Source organism: Phyllobates terribilis, unplaced genomic scaffold, assembly GCF_046119375.1.
Source record: "Phyllobates terribilis strain yellow unplaced genomic scaffold, ASM4611937v1 Scaffold_1__5_contigs__length_1240528914, whole genome shotgun sequence".
NCBI lineage: Eukaryota > Metazoa > Chordata > Amphibia > Anura > Dendrobatidae > Phyllobates > Phyllobates terribilis.
The window spans coordinates 764,744,943-764,762,527 of NW_027362761.1; the positions used below are offsets into that span (position 1 = coordinate 764,744,943).

At 41.0% G+C, this 17,585-nt stretch overlaps 1 protein-coding gene across 6 annotated transcripts in view; it reads left to right on the forward strand.

The window, feature by feature from the left end:
- Positions 1-17,585, forward strand: part of WRN (WRN RecQ like helicase) — a 202,690-nt gene that overhangs the window by 105,601 nt on the left and 79,504 nt on the right. For all 6 annotated transcript variants that reach the window (XM_073636942.1, XM_073636941.1, XM_073636943.1 and 3 more), the window contains 4 exons: positions 1,464-1,572; positions 4,470-4,538; positions 4,961-5,043; positions 6,144-6,250. In XM_073636942.1, coding sequence (XP_073493043.1) covers positions 1,464-1,572; positions 4,470-4,538; positions 4,961-5,043; positions 6,144-6,250 — 368 coding nt within the window. The remainder of the gene's footprint in view (positions 1-1,463; positions 1,573-4,469; positions 4,539-4,960; positions 5,044-6,143; positions 6,251-17,585) is intronic.

A 17,585-nucleotide genomic window follows, 5' to 3' on the forward strand; every position in this document is an offset into this window, starting at 1 on the left:
AGACATTTAGGAGAAAATAGCAGGTCTGGATAGAATCCTTAAAGGATATGGACTGGACACCTTTTGGTGGAATTTATTTAACTTAAATGCACGTATTTTTGGCTAAAAATAATTTTTGGGTTTCTTAAATATTGGTTACCATTTGCCTTTATAATAGCCTTTGTGTTTCACAATTTATTTTGCAGGCAACAGTAGACAAAGTGTGAATTGGTAAGTGAGCTTCTTCTGACAGAAGAGTTTATAACTCTTATCTTCCTCCTTCTCAGTTTCCTCTCAGCTCAGTTATGACCACTTGATTACTAAACTAAGCTTTATGATCATAAATCAGCTGTGAGAAGCTCAAAAGAACCAAGATATGATTTGTAAACTCTCCAGTCCGAACGAGATCACTGACAGATTCTCAGTTAACTCATTCTGCAGTGCAACACAGAAGCAGTAGAAGTTAAAGGGTGCAAAGTTTTATTTTTAGCCAAAAGTACATTCATGTAAGTAAAAAGAAAAAAAAAAAGTATTTTTCCTAAAGTTTCCATATTTTTTAATGTACAGACGGCTACAAAATGAAGTAATACTAAACGTATTTGAGTAAGGCTATGTGCCCACGATGCAGAAATGAAGCAGAAAATTTCTGCAGCATTTCTGCATCTCCCTGGCAGAAAAAAACGCATGCAGATTGTGCATGCGTTTTTCCTGCAGAATACATGCGGATCCACATGCGGGTTCACATGCGTTTCCGCATGCAGATTGACAAGCGCTTTCCAGGCGATAGCATCACTTGGAAAGTGCTTGACAACTAGGTCACACTGTATAAATCCATGCAAACGGCATGGATTTATATAGTGTGAACCGTAAAAATTAAAACAAATAAAGCTATACTCACCCCCGAGGCCCCGGTGTGTGCAGCAGCGCTCGTTCCTGTCTGGTTCCCGGCTGCCGGCATATCGCGAGACACAGCGGTGAAGGGCCTGCGGTCACATGACTGTGACGTCACCGAAGGTCCTTCAGCGATGCCGGCATTTAGAGAAAAGCCTTCGGAAAGGTGAGTATAAACTTTATTTATTATTTTATTCTTTTTTTACAGGTACAATGGTACCCAGGTCTGGATGAGAGTCTCCTCTCCTCCAGAACTGGGTACCATCCGCACATAGAGACGCATAGAAGCCGCTTGTACAAATGTACAGTCGCGGTTTCTATGCGTCTCAATGCAAGTCAATGGCGGGAGTTCCGCTGCGCTACCGCAAAATTAAATGACATGCTGCGGATTTTTGTACGCAGCATAAACGCTACGGAAAAATCCGCAGCATGTGCATAGAACATGCGGAATCTCCTTGGGGACCATGGGGTGCGGATTACCAAGCGTTTTACAAGCGTTTCCGCTGCGGAAATTCCGCAGCATAAACGCTTGAAAAACGCTACGTGGGCACCCAGCCTAACATGTCTTTTGTTTTTTTTGTTTTTTTTTTTAGGTTATGGAAAGAGTTTGTGTTATCAGTTTGCCCCAGTGTATACTTCCTGCATTGGCATTGTGATCTCTCCACTCATTTCACTCATGGAAGACCAAGTTTTACAGCTTTCGTAAGTGTCACCTCAACAGGGTTGTTTGTTGTTATTTTGCTTCCATAAATTTTATTTGCAGCTGTCGGAAATTTTTAGATAATGTAAGAATGTTTTAATCTTGTTACAGTGGGATCGAAATGGTTCGGGATTATCAGATGAGCTTAAATAATTGATGCAAAGTGATTTGTAAAGCGATAGAGTGCATGTTAATGCAATGTCTGCATATATACATTTTGTATAAATCACCCTTAAAGACCCCTTCATTTACTAATTTACTAAGACTTCACAGTAGTCACTGCAGTGCCTCCAAAAACAATTGCATTGCTGTTTCCCATCCTTCAACTAGCATAGACTCCATCTTTCTCCCCAACTCTCTGTCCTGTGGGAGTTCACCTTGCCCAGGCAGATGGACTTAAACATTTTGATCAAAATGCGCGCTAGGAACCTCACATTTATATTGTTATTAAATATAGCAATAATCAATCCCAAAATCACGTAGTCAATATTGGTATGGTTCTTTGTGTATACTTTGTGATTGTGTGTGTTTGCATTGTGCACCTACGCGTGTATTTCATTTAATTTACATGTGCAGGTTAGCTTTGGCTTTTTTTTTCTTGTGTTTTTTTTTTTTTTTTTGCATTTTTACAGCCCATTCACAGTGACAGCAGGACCTCACAAACTTATCAATATAATAAATTGAGTTACATTACTAATACAATCAACCATATTGTCCGAAGGTACATATATTATTCTATGGCTTCAAAGCTTAGATCTCTCTGCATTCCATGTTGGCTTGCTTTAATAATTTGTATTCTTGGGGGTAAAATAAATACTAAATATAGCCACCCTCCTTATATAGCTCTCTGTTACACAGGCATAGTTGTGTCCTGTGAGAATGAAGGATCTGGCAAGTCCAGCATGCCATTTCTACTTTGCCCCCAACATCTGATTTTGGGGAGGAGGGACACGCCTGAACATATAAGATAGTCAATTTGGCCAATGGGCGTAATGTTTTTGGGAAACATAAAGTAAAATCCAGATGGAAGTATTTATCACTTATCTCCCAATCTATAGATCAGTCTCTTAACCCCTTAATGACCAGGCCAAATTTTTTAAATCTGACATGTCACTTTATGTAGTAATAACTCTGGAATACTTCAACACATCCCAATGATTTTGAGGTTGTTTTTTCGTGACAGCGGAATTGCCGCTGTGGAAACGCTTAAAAAACGCATAGTGGGCACACAGCCTAAGGCCGTTATTTGGTCATGAATTGCCATGGCAAACATCAGGAACACACGATCAAGATCTCAAAGTGCCTATGGGGTTACAGAGATAGCCCCTACACTCTGTTAACCATCTAGATGCTGTAGTCACTATTGACATCAGTATTTAAGTGGTTAAACGGCCATGGTCAGTGCCAAAATCGTGGCTGATTCAGCAAGTTGTCAGCTATAGTGTACAGCTGACACATACAGTATAGTCACCCATCAGAGGATGCTAGTCTCTTATATCACAGGTCCATTTTAAGTCATATTAGCGGTCATTAAGGGGTTTAATGTCTAACACCCAGTCCAAGTATAGAGTTTAATTTCTGCTTGTGCTTTTGAAGAATTGAAGCTTCTCAATGCTTACGGGCAAGGAAAATTTTTATTTTCGACAGCATTTATGAATCTCTCCCAATTTTATTGATTTTTATAAGTTGTAAAATGTGATTTGGAGATACTTTAAAGGGAACCTGTGAGACGCTTATGCTGCCCAAACCACGGCCAGCATGATTCAGAGTCCGGCTACATGATTGCAGCCGATAATGTTTTTCTCGGAATCACTGCCAATTTTGAGAAAACATAGATTTAAAGGACAATTTCTCCCTGCCCCACTTTAGTTTATTGGCTGGTCTTTTCCATGTGTGCACTATTTGGAGAGACCTGTCAATCAGCTACAGCAGGGCCGGCCAGCGGCAGCGTCGGACTAGTCTCATCTCTGCCTATATTCCTCTGACAGATCTTTAAACTATGTTTTCTCTCAAATGCCAGAACGTTTCACAGAAATACTTCATTAGCGGATCACAAAATGACTGTACAAACCAAGCACAGGCACTTTGCTACAACTTTGGCATGGATCAACAGATCAGTTCACCTTTCCCCTAACTTGTTTTACATCCGTCTCTACCCCTGCTTCAACTGCTTTGTCTTTACAAGAGACCGAAGATGGAGAGATAGATATAAAACAATAAATTGAGAAGATGCACTGATCGCCTGAGCTTGGTTTGAATAGGCATTTTGTGCTGACAGACTCCCTTTAAAGGGAATCTGACAGGTCATACATGCTGCCCAAACCATGGGCAGCATGCATCATCCACTGGCTGTGCAATTGCAGCCATGTATGTTCTACTCTGTAAACCTACATGACTGTGATTGTACAGCCAGTGTATGGTACATGCTGCCCACGGTATGGGCAGGAACCTGTCAGGTTCCCTTTAAGCTGGATGTTTAATGTCTTGGAATATTTTTAGCATAATATCCAAAAGAATGGTGTGTGCGCTAGATGTTCCTGGTATGCTCTAAGATTACATTTAATATTTTATCTATACAGTAAGCTCATCCAAGGCATTGCACTGTATACTGTATGTTGGTTGCGTGTGTATGGAGAGGGCTCAGAATCTAAGCCTGCTTTATATTCGGCTGGTGCCGGCTATATTCGTTTTTAGATATCACAGTCTTTAGAGATCATGGCATTTAAGTTGTCAGAAAGCAGATATAGCAGTATATTGTACAAATGTTTGCTGGTTTAATGGAGTAAAAACGTGTAGTAAAAAGTTTTAAAATAGATATTCTGTGAATAAAAAAACAACCTGAAAACTAAACATATGGTATTGCTTAGCGCATGGCATATATTTCTTCTTTTAACATTAGGATGTCAAATATTCCTGCCTGTTTCCTCGGATCTGCACAGTCTAAAAACATCTTGCCTGAAGTGAAAGGGTAAGTAGTTAGAGGGGTATTCTCATTTTATTAAATTGTTTTAGTGTGTTACAGTATGAAAATAAGCAAGTTTGCTGTTGACTTGCTTTTTCTATCTCATTCTCCTGAAATGAGAGCTTTGATTTTGCATAGTGTACAGCTTGTTTCCATGGAGCCCAACCTCTAGTTCCTGGCCATGTGTGCACAGTAGTTACATTCCCGGAAAGGCGTTAACTCCTAACATCCCCGTCAGCTCTTTACAGCTCATTGATTTCTCTACAGCAGTTCGCTGCTAACTTCCTCATCCCATCCCAATAAAATGTTTAAAAAATGTAGACCACTTTTTTTAAAAGTGTATTGTTGGTTCTATAATATAATGTGTGGTGAGATTTATTTATTTTTTGCCTGGAGATCTGTCTTATTTTTGCTTTTTGATTTTACAGAGGAAAGTTTAAAGTCATTTATATGACGCCTGAATTTTGTTCTGGTGGAATTTCTTTGCTTCAAGAGCTAGATAACAATTATGGTATGCCATTTTCTTCCTTAATTTATGAATTTCTCATCTTTAATTTTTACATAGAATTTGTAATCCGTTTTATACTGTTCCATTTGTACGCTTTGTCATTTACTAGGCTTTTTGCTGTAATTTTGATAAAACACTTTTATCTTTTGCATTTCTGCTAGTCCTGTCAGTGATGAGATTCTTTTATGTTCTCAATACTCATGGCCTTTTGCCTAAGGCCCTACCTCTCTTCATTGATTGCCATCTTTTTGCTTAGGACAGGATTTAGGCAGAAAGCTGTCAGTCAATGGCATGAGCAGTGTTAGGAAGCTCATTGTGGAGTAGCTGCAACTGAAATTTTCATTTTGTCAAAACTACAAGAAACCCAGTGAATGACACACCTATCCAATCAGGAACTTTCTCCGTATTTAATGCTCTCTGAGATTGCTGTCTGTCCTAAGCTGGACCGATGTGCGAGCGCTCCTGTGTATGGGACTGTCGGCTGAGATGGCTGTCGCCCGAAGCATTGTTTGGCAGACAACCATGAATGGTGTACGGCTAGTTTTAGACGTTTTTCTATCTCATTCTATAAAATTAACTCAATTAGAAATCATTGACAGCAACACATTTAAAAAAATTTGGGGAAAGCACCATTGTGTAGCATCCCCTCTTCTTTTTACAACAGTGTGTTAATTTCTCAAAAGTGATGAGACCAATTGCTGGAATGTCTATCCCTGTTAGAATGGAGGGTCTTTGACACTGCTCCATTTATTCCGTATGAGGCTACCAAGCTCTAAACTCCGCTTTTTCTGGCACCCCAATAGAGAATGAATTGAGTGGCGGTTTGGCGTCTGACCTGCCATGTTATACTGTAACTGGGCCCAAAGTTTCTTGTTGGGGATAGAAATTCCCCAATCTGACTACCTGTGCTTGGCCCAGCGGTGAGGCACCCACTGATCAGCAAGTTATCTTGTGGACAGGTGAAAACTTATCTGGACAACCACTTTAATACTGTCAGTTTATGGATGGAATACTTCTGAATTCCTAAGAAATCCATAATTCTCTCTCATAGACTTCATTTTTCATGAATACAGAACAAACACCCATTCTTTTATCTCTTGTAGGTTTAAGCCTTATTGCCATTGATGAGGCACATTGCATTTCTGAATGGGGACATGATTTCAGAAGTGCTTATCGGTGCCTTGGAAAGCTCAAGAAACTACTTCCTTCGGTAGGAACGATACGATGTCCCAATGTTTTAAGTCTTCTAATAGATATATTGTCTTTCTTTCATATGTCTCTTTGTTCCACACAATTAGTAAGTGAACTCTGCATCAAAGTGAAGAGGCTATCTGGCAAAAAACAATGTCCAAACGTTTCATAAAGCAGATTTATAAAATTGGTGGATTTTGAGCGTTTTAACTTTTCTATTTTTTTTTTTTACACTGACAATGAACAAAAGGAAATTTGTGCCATAATTTATAGCATTTCTATTCATTCAATTTACTAAATGTGGCATAATGAGGTTGTCTGAAGGAATGAAAAAGCTGCACATAGAAAGTAATAGAGCTAGTACTATGGGAGAGAAAAAGTAGGACTAGAGCACCTCATAGGTCAGTATGTCCTTAAAGGAGAATTTGGCTGGTTACCGAGAGCAATGGCTTAACCACTCACCTTGTTCAGTTTTGTTGCAGCAAAAGTCCTAGACACCTTGGTTTAGTATTTACATTCCAGCGGACAAGCAAGTGACTAGACCAAAAATGGATGAAATGTGTCACTAAATATGGACTGCACCTCCAAAAATAAGATTAAAATGCTAGTGATATAATGGCAAACGTTAAATTACATAACCTCTCAAAGTGCTCCGTATTACAGGGTTTAACTCTTTCTTCAAATACATTATCATTTTGTTTTTGGACATGCTGTCCATGTTTAGTGACACATTTTATTCATTTTTTTATTATATGGACTTGTCTGTATTAGCTTTTTTTTTAATCAAATTATACAAAATAGAAGGCAAATATATTTAGTTTTGGTCTACATTTTTTTTTTTTGTACCATTTCATTTTTTTTCCCCAAAATATATTTTTAACACCTTAGCATTGTCCGGTCTAAGAAGCACAGTCATCCTGACGTGTTAGGAAAGAATTTGACACGCTGTCTATGTGCATGGTAAATCACAGCCAAAGTAAACTACCCATTTACTTTGGCTATGTGATTTACTATGCAAATAGACCGCGTGTCTGAAACTCTTAACACGTCAGGATGACAATCAGAATGTCAGATATTAAAAGTAAAACATCCCTGTAGTTTGCTTGCTAACTAAGCATAATTAAAAAAAAAAATGTCTTCAGCTCCTGGGATTTGAACCCAAAAGCTCCACTCTATGAGGCTGAAGCTTTACCATTCAGCCATCGGGACACGTGGTAATGGCTGGCAGTTTTTCTTGTCTTATGGGATTAACCATGAAAATACTCAGGGTGTCTAAAAGTCATTGTGATTCTGATGTGTGAAGAAAGTCAGATATCAAACTCACACATCATTTGAATTTGGCTTGGACTGTGTTATAGTCCCAATGAGTTTAAGACCCATTTACACTGAAAATCACATAAGACATAGAATGCCTCAGTTTCTTTGACTAAGTGTATAGCTCAACAGTAAGTTGACTAGCTACTAGACATAGAGTTCAAGTCCCAGCAGGAGACAGTGAACTTTTTATTTAGTTGTAAAAGTTACATGGCAAAGTCGCTTGTCAAAGTCACCTATCAAAGTCCGTTCTCAGACAGGGTATTTAGCCTCAAACTGACATTATTCTGATGTTTGATTTTTATATCTGACCATGTCCTAAAATGGACACTGTACTTGTGTGTGATTTAGATACTTGCGGTCACATGCAAACTAGACCTCCGCGTTTCTCTCAATTCTGTTCTATTGAGAGAAGCCAGGTGAGACCACTCAGCGCATGCCCGCAAAGTAATCAAATTGCCCACTTCAATGGACATGGGGCATACAGGGGAATTGTGACTGTGTACATCACACACTGTCATGATTTGGTAGTCTGTAGTGACTGCAGACTTTGCTAATTAGACCAGACAACCCCTTTAAGGATGCAGCTATTTAGAGCCCCTTCAAAATGGGCAATCAGTATCAGATCATGGTGGTCCAAATCGCAGCTGCGTTTCCAGTCTGCAAACACAAGATGTGGTGGCACTCTATCAAGTGCTGCATTAAGTTACTTATTTATAGAGCTGTCCCTGGTGATTATTACTGACAAAAAATTCTTATAGCACCACTTATATTTCCTGGTTGGGAACATACCAATGTATTAAGTTGCCCCTACCAATGAGAATAAATTACTGAGAGGTGGAGTATTCCTAAACTATATAACCAACCAAGAAAACTACTATTGGAGTAGCCACAAACCACTAAGATCAGTTAAAATAAATTGTTACTGAAAAAAATATTTAGAAAAATATGCATGTATACATATAGTAATGGTCTAATAAGGAGGAAAAAAAGTGCATGAGGAAATTCAATAGCCCATAGTACATCAGATAAAAGCAAATCACATCCAATTTATAGTAGCAAAATTCATTATACCAATTAGGGAATACTCCTATATATCACAATTGAGATGCAGAAGTTACTGTCCAATACATGGCTTGCCTATGGTGTCTCAGGGATAATAAGCTTTCCATGCTGCCCTGACGCATGCTTTACTCAAGTTTATATAGTATTGCTAAATTATGCCAATTAGGAGGCGCATGAGCGCAGTATACTGCGTCAAATGGTGTTCTTCTGCCTCCAGTCATCATCACGATGCGCGCGTGGTGGGTAAAGCTAACCCAGTGACATCATGTACATGTGAACGCTGTTGTATGGATGTTCCGGTCTGAAGTAACACAGTGTCAGGTCGCAACTCATTGCGTCTGGTCGCAAATCATTTAATTCTCTGTTCATTCTGGGATTTTTAGTCAAGTAGGCGGTCCTATCATTGATTTACAGCTGTCTCTATATATACACCTATAGAGCGAAAGCGATTAGTGACTGATAGGACTGCTCCCTGAACCAAAAATCCCAGAAATAGCAGAGAATTAAAGGATTAAATACAAGTTATACTGAATCTTTTAATACAAAACTATATATCAATTCACTTGGCTCCTCCTTCTCCTTAACATGCTGCCTGCAGATTGGATTTTCATGGTGACAGGCTCTATTTAAGAAAGTAAAACTAAGGGTTTTATACTTTCTTAAAAGAATATCCATGCATGCATAGAAAAATATTTAGATTTGAGAGTCCTCAGTGGTTGATACCTTTAAATGACTAACTGAAAAGATGGTAACAAGTTACGAGCTTTTGAGACTACTCAGGCCTCTTTATTAAGCATAGTATAACTCAAAATCTGAAGAGTCACATATTTATACACAATAGGACACAGAAATAATGCAACAGATGAGACAGGTGACAGAAAGCAGAGCTATTACTATGGGAGAGATAAACAGTTCTGGCTGTAAATATTTTAACAGTTCATAGATAAGGAGTGTGAAAGTTTTATTGTCCTGTGACTGAGGTCTGGTCCAGGGTTGTGATGACCCCACTGGTCTGATGAGCACATTCCTTAGTTGATGTAGAATGACCTAAATCCATGCGACACATTCATTCCTGCTCTGAAGTTGTCAAAGGTCACCATGAGTTTATATTCCCAGACTCTTCTGTCTCTCTGAGATTTGAAGTTACCTTTTACTACCAGTAATTTCATGTCTTTGATGCTGTGATCAGGGAAACAAAAATGCTTGGCCACAGGTACATCTATTCTTTTTTCTTTTATTGTGAGATGATGATGATTCATCCTTGTCCCAAGTTTTTGTCCTGTTTCCCCTACATACAGACCCCCAGCTGGACATTTAAGAAAAAAAAAATTAAGTAAAGTTCGCTCACCATTGGGGTGTGGTGCAGTCTCCGCCTCACTCGGATCCAGCCAGAGCAGCCTGGTTCATGAATCAGAAAATATAAGAAATGATCCAGCGTATCAGGCTATAAACTTGAATAAAACATAGCTTTTATTGAGCCATTAAAAAATGCTGCTACCACCATAATAAGTCTTAGTGCACACAAGGATCACAGCTGTCTCAACCTTCGCATTTCGACGTGCAGTCTTAATCATGGTCTGTCTGGACTGTGGACTAGTGAGCATATAAAGGTAAGTTGTAATTAAAGATAATAGTAATCAAGTGCTCACTAGTCTCTGAGGTCAGTATGATTAGCATAGACAAGAGTGAAATAAAAACGTTAGTGACGCACATATATTATTGTCCTCTAAAGTTGATAACATTAACATGTAGAAAAAATAAAAATATTTGTGGTACAAATATAGAATAAATATAAAAACTAGCGATATACCATGTCCAAGCTGTAAACAAAACTGTCATTAATATTGTAGTATTAGATCCTGCCTTAGATTCAACCCAAAGGGAACTCTGATTTCTAACATAAAAATATGATATGATTCCCTACTTAGCAGTTTGCTTCTATGGTCTCTCCCCCCCGAATAGGTGAATAGGTTTATACACTTTCTATGCCTTGAAATTTCAGTGCTGAAACTTCCCCTTTATGGAACGTTCGGAAGTGTTTTGACACTGCTGAAATATTTGTGGCCGATAGTACAACCAATGTATTGGATGTTACATGTAATACATTCAACAAGGTATATAGCCCAGGGCGTGCTGCAATTTGTAAAGTCATGTATTTTATACATACTTTTACTTCACTACATAATGATCGTATCCTTTTTCACTGCGTGTAAACACGCTTTACAGCGTTTCACTCCGCATTTGAAAAAAACACTAAAGTTTAACCAGGTAGTAGATTCAGAATGCCTGTGCTCTTCACTCAGGAAAGGACTGGGGGATAGGATGGTACTTATTATAGCAAAGGGTCTCGGCCTATCGCCGTCCCTACAACTGCTCTCAAAGATGTATCAGAGTATTCAGCAGGAGAGAATGATTTTAACATTAAACTAAAACGTAACCATTAATGAATTGCTTAAAAATATCGTACCCAGACATATGAATAAAAATACTTGTGCTTAACAAAGTGACCAGTGCTCAATTAAAAAATGGTTTGGTCTCACCACTCCAATTCAATAGGCCGGGGAACCATGGAGTCCAAACCTCCGGAGCTAGGAAACTCGTCCAATAAGCTAGTTGAAGTAAGGGGGTATTTTCATTTCATTACTCTCCCCTGTCGTGCCCTTGCAGTGCTCCCACCCTTACAAGGGCAGTCCCCTAGTGTATGACTAGGTTTAATGTTCCCAATACAGCCCAGAGTATTTTCTGATAAGGTTAGCAATCCCTACGTGTTTCCTCTCCCATATGGGAGATTTATATATTGTGGTTCCTGCAGTGGAAGTTCCCAAACAAATAATGGCTGACTAGCATAGTCCCTTCTAAGTCAGAGTGGTATGAGCTTTCTCCCATTAGATAGCCCTATATAAAGATACCCCCCCCCCCACAGACACACACACACACACAGCACAAAGTTAATATCCGGTTGGAAAAAACCCCATTGCCCCTTGTCGTGTCCTGTATGTCAGGTGCAGTCAGTGGACCGAACTGTGACACGCACGCCGGCTTCACTTCCGGTCGCGCCAGGCATCAATCGCGTCACTTTTGCTTGCGTCACTGAAACGCTAGCTGGAACGCACTGCCTGATCGCCGATGGACGAGATGCACATCCGAGTCAGACCCGTACCACACCAAGCTTGCGGTTCACAGCTTGGCACGCAGGCAGACGCGCATCCCTTCACCTCACCTTGTGGATCAGAGCGATGCACGCTCTGGGCTCTCTGTACAACTGGGCGCATGGTCACGTTTATTACCGTGTTAATCTCCCCACAGGGGGGTATACTTCACATTTAATATAATACTTTTATGTCATTGTTGAGGTTAATTGGATATAGGGATATCACATAAGGTCAAATATAATCTATGACAATAACATATAAGGTGTAGGGAACATCTACTATACTACAACGGATAAAGGCCAGCACAAGAGGGCTAAACTCAAAATCCATGGGCCTATACATAATAAACTGCAGGCCTCTATTGGTCATCCAAAAGAACATATTATCATATAGGGGGAGAATGAACAGGCGTATCTAAGGGATATATATGTATCTAATCTAAAAGGTACAATATTTTACAAAATGGAGGAAGGTTTCCGTATTACTAGCCAAAATAAGTTTTGGTCGAAACCACAACAATTCACATCCTGGATTGTCCTGTTGATGTCAAGTCTGTTTTCATAGGCAGTGAAACTACATGGCAAAAAACATATAATCTGTCACAGTACTTCTCGAGGGGGGAAAACAAAGAAAACATGTGACTGCAGGGGATGTAGGGGGGGGGGGACCAAGGGGGAGTGTGAGAGGGGATGGGAAAGACCTTGTACAGTACACCAGATAATAAGTGTTTTATCGTATGATTGGCGCAAAAAAATCTCTTTGTAGGATTATCATGCCAAAAGAAAGGGAGGAAGGGGATAAGTGTAACCTCATAAGAAACAGCAAAAATTAAGTTGCTCAGTGAGACCGCATGGTTGACAAGTGTCCAAGTGGAAAATCCAACGCAGTTCTCTTTGTAGGATTATCCTACCAAAGTCCCCTCTTCTACATGGGGGTATAACTCTGTCAATCCCCATAAATCGGACTGCTTTCAGATCTCCATAGTGACATTCATTTACATGTTTAGCTACTGGGGTCTCTCTCTTGTTGCGGACCTGTGATGTTCCAGTGGTTTACTGGGTTAATGCACCTGACTTCTGAACAGGTGTTCAGGAGTTCGACTCCAAGGAGAACTTTTTAGAGAGGCCTGGACGCCTTTCTTGAGAACAATAAAATTACATCTTATGCTTAGTGATAGTTAATTAATCCAGGGATTTAATCTGACTGCCAGATTGGATTCGGGAAGTGAATTTTTCCTCAATGATGTAAATTGGCCTATACCGCATGTTTTTTTTTTGCCTTCCCCTGGATCAACGCTGCGGAATAGCTGCAGTGCACAAGAAATAGGCTGAACTGGATGGACTCTTGTCTTTTTTCGGCCTTATAAACTATGTAACGATGTTATAAACTATATATCTCCCACATGCTCTCCCACCCTCCTTCTAAACTCCCCGATGGTCTTCCCTATATAGCTCTTCCCACAGCAGCAGATCGCCTTGTAAAAAACGCCTTTCGTCTTACAATTTATGAAGTGTCTCACCGAGAACACTTCTTCAGTGTTGTCGTTATAGAACTGTTTCCCTACCAGAATATATTCACAGGAAACACACCCAGTGCATCTGAAACATCCCACTGGTTTAGCTGGTAGCCAATTTTTATTGTTAATTGGTCTTGTAAATGATTATGGTTCAGGCGTTTCAGGAAGGATCTGAACAAACCCTCTGTACCTCTCCATAGTATAAAAACATCATCAATAAACCGGACCTAAAGGTCAATAGACTCGGTAAATTCCTTATACTCCTTGGCAAACACTATGGTATCCTCCCACCTGCAAGTTGGCATAACTTGGTGCACATGGCAGTGCCCCTGAACTGGTGGAGAATTTTACCATCAAACACAAAAAAAATTATTGTTGAGGACAAAAGTAAGGAGGATTAGTACAAACTCATTATGAGCCCTAAATTGTTGCCCCCTAGTGTCCAAGTAATACTTGACAACCCTATTTCCCTGATCATGGGGTATGGAGGAGTAAAGTGCCTCAATATCTATACTGGCTAACACCTGGGGGTCCACCGGAATCCCCTCTAATCTTCTCAAGAGGTCCATTGTGTCCCTTATGCATGACGGAAGGGCACTGATGAAGGGTCTCAACATTTCATCGAGGTATATGCCCACATGATGACATAAACTCCCAATCCCCGATACAATAGGCCTCCCCTTCAAGGGCACACGACCCTTGTGTAATTTGAGTAACCCATAAAAAGTGGCCATAGTTAGAAACTGGGGGAAGTAGGAAGGCAAATTCATTTTGGCTAATGAGTTTGTCTGTTCGGGCCTGCTGCAGTATAGCCTTAAGGTACTCCTTTGATTTATTCGTTGTATTAGCTGTGACTCGAGTATATGTTAAGGGGTCATCCAACAAGGAAAGACTCATCTTTTCATATTCCTCTACATCCATCACTACCAAATTGCCTCCTTTATCCAAGGGTTTAATAACGATGGATGTATCCCTTTCCAAGGTGCATAAGGCTGTCATTTGTTCTTTTGATAAATTGTGTCTGTGTTATTAGATTTAAGATTTTTAATCTCCTTGGTTACCAAATTTAGTAAAACATCAATGACTGACAGGTCCCCCCAGCTGGAGGCATTTTAGTGCTGGGTTTTTTAGAGATGTAAATGGACCCAGTCCCATCAGTGATGGCACTGGTTGGTCTAATTTAACGAATAAATGGACATCCGCCAAAATATCTTGGGGGATATCCAGATCTCCATATGCTTTTCTTTCCTTTAATTTGAAAAATTTGTGCCATCTCAATTTCCTTATAAAGAGATTTAAGTCCTTAATGTATTCAAAGGTAGAGGGATCAGTGGTTGGCACAAATGAGAGCCCCTTACTAAGGACTGATATCTCCACGAGGAACAGCATAAAAAAAAAAAAAAAAAAACAATTCCTGAATTGTTGGTTTTTGTTTATTCTGCCTCCCAAAAATCAGAATAGAAAGCGATAAAAAAAAGTCACGTGCCTGAAAATGGCACCCATAAAAACGTCAACTCATCCCGCAAAAAACAAGATTTTACAAAAAAATGCGCCTTTTAGTGTGTGACAGCTGTCAATCATAAAAACCCGATATGATTCTGGTATCGCTGAAATCGCACCGACCCGAAGAGTAAAATCGTCTAATCACTTATACCGCATGAGGAACGGCGTAAAAAATAAACTCTAGGGTTAGGGTTGTGTTAGGGTTGTGTTAGGGTTGTGTTAGGGTTGGGCTAGGGTTGGGCTAGGGTTGGGCTAGGGTTAGGGTAGGGATTTTTTTCTGAAGTAAAAAAAAATGACGATATGGCGACTAGTGTTGAGCGCAAGTGCTCACTACTTGAGTTTGCATCGGGTGCTCAGGTATGCACTGAGTATCGCGGGTGCTCAAGTGACATGGTCGATTGCCTGCCATGCACGAGCGCTCCCCGCATGTTTTTTTTGGGTGTGCAATAACTGTGAAACATGTGGGCGGGGACTCGAGCATGTCGCTCGAGTACCCGCGATACATGGTGCATACCTGAGTACCCGATGGAAACTCAAGTAGCGAGCACGTGCGCTCAAGACTAATGACAACTTATTCAATATGATGACCTAATGTTATCAAATTCTGTGTCGTACCTCTGGGTTCAAAATGTTCACTATACCCCTTGATAAAATCCTTGAGGGGTGTAGTTTCCAAAATGGGGTCACTTGTTGGGGGTTTCCACTATTTAGGCACATCAGGGGCTCTCCAAACGCGACATGGCATCCGCTCTCGATTCCAGCCAATTTTACGTTCAAAAAGTCACACAGTGCTCCTTCCCTTCTGAACTCTGCCGTGCCCCCAAACACTGTATTTTCCCCACATAAGGGGTATTGGTGTATTCCGGAGAAATTGCACAAAAGTTTTTGGGGTCCATTTTCTCCTCTTACCCTTGTGAAAATTAAAAAATTGGGGCTAAAACATAATTTTTGTGGAACAAGTTTGATTTTTTTATTTTCACGGCTCCATGTTACAAACTTCTGTAAAGGACTTGGGGGTTCAAGGTGCTCACCACACACCTATGTAAGTTCCCTGAGGGTTCTAGTTTCCAAAATGGTGTCACTTGTGGGGGGTTTCCACTGTTTAGGCACATCAGGGCTCTCCAAACGCAACATGGCGTCCGCTAATTATTCAAGCAAATTTTACAATCAAAAAGTCAAATGGTTCTCCTTTCCTTCCGAACCCTGCCGTGCTCCCAAACAGTGGTTTTTCCCCACATATGGGGTATCTGCGTGCTCATGGGAAATTGCATAACAAATTTTGGGGTCCATTTTTTCCTGTTACCCCTGCGAAAATAAAAAAAATTGGGTCTAAAGTAACATTTTTGTGAAAAAAGTGAAATGTTAATTTGCCAGTATGTCCATCATAACGGCACGACAGGAGTTAAGTCCTCTGTTCCTCTAGGGACAAGAAACACATGAGAGGTTAAAAGCCCCATCACACCCTCAGTGTTTTTCCTGTCCCTGGCAGGACAGGACGCTAGGGAGAGGTTCTCTCTGAAGTTTAAAGATACCTGAGAGCCAGGGGGTTCGGGGGGTCTGAACTCTCCACTTCCTCCGGTCCAGAGGCTCCATGTTGATACCCCACTGAGCGCGGGGGTCCCTCAGCCAGAAACCGCCATCATGCCGCTGTATCCCCCGGACAGGGGGCTCTGAGCGTTGCGCTGCCCGCCGGCGTTGTCCTGAAGGACCGGAAGCTGCGTGCGCTCCAGGGAGGAGCGCTGTATACTTGGGAGCACGCCGGCCAGAGCGATGACACCGGGAGGCAGGACTTCCGGCGGCCAGACCGCACAGGTGCCCGGAGGCGGTGGTGAGCCTTCCGGGTACGTTCTGAATGGCAACAGATTTTAGGACGCATCTCTGCAGAAGCAGCGGTTGTCGTTGGGGGCGTGGCCTACTCACCTGGATCAGGTAAGACCCTATAAAAGGGTGCACCTCAGGCACACACACTCTGACACCATGGAATCCAATCCTACATGGTCAGAAGCCCCTTCAGAGTCCCTGGGCAGTGTGAGTACAGTCTTAGGCCCTTGCCTGGATAATTGAACCCTATAATCCAGGACAGGTCTTTTATTAGCAAATCTCCTGAGCCCTTTTTTCTGGATTAGGATAGGGGAGCCCAGAGGTTCGGATCGTCCTCCAAAAAATCAAGAAAATGTGTATCCTGTAACACTAAGCTTCAGGACTCATATAAAAAGCGGCTGTGTAAAGAATGTATAGCTGAGGTTTTAAGGGAAGAAAAAGCTTCCTTTTTGACAGATATGAGATCTATGATCCGTGAGGAGGTCCAGAACACAGTCTCGAGCCTTATACCTTCCCATACACAGCCGTCACCCCAGATAGTTCAACCCTCTCCTCGCCAGAAAAGACCCAGGTGGGAGATGCTAGCGTTGTCTGAGGAAGGAGAATATTTAGACTCGGCATCAGTGCACAGTCTGGAAGAGGACGAGGATCGCTTCTCTCAGTTACCCTCACGAGAGAAAAAAATATATCTTCTCTGCAGAACATACGGATGAGCTATTGAAATCCGTTAGGCATACTATGAACTTGGAGGACACTCAGGTCTCCCACTCCAGACAATATGAAATGTTCGCAGGTCTGAGGACTAAGAGAAATGGAGTGTTCCCAGTAAATGAGCATTTGAAAGCAATGATTATGGAGGAATGGAAAGAAGTGGAGAAAAGACTCATTGTGCCAAGAGACTTTAAATCCGGAGGACATCAAACTTTGGGAGGAAATCCCTAAGGTAGATGTCCCAATAGCGAAAGTGGCTAAGAGAACGTCCA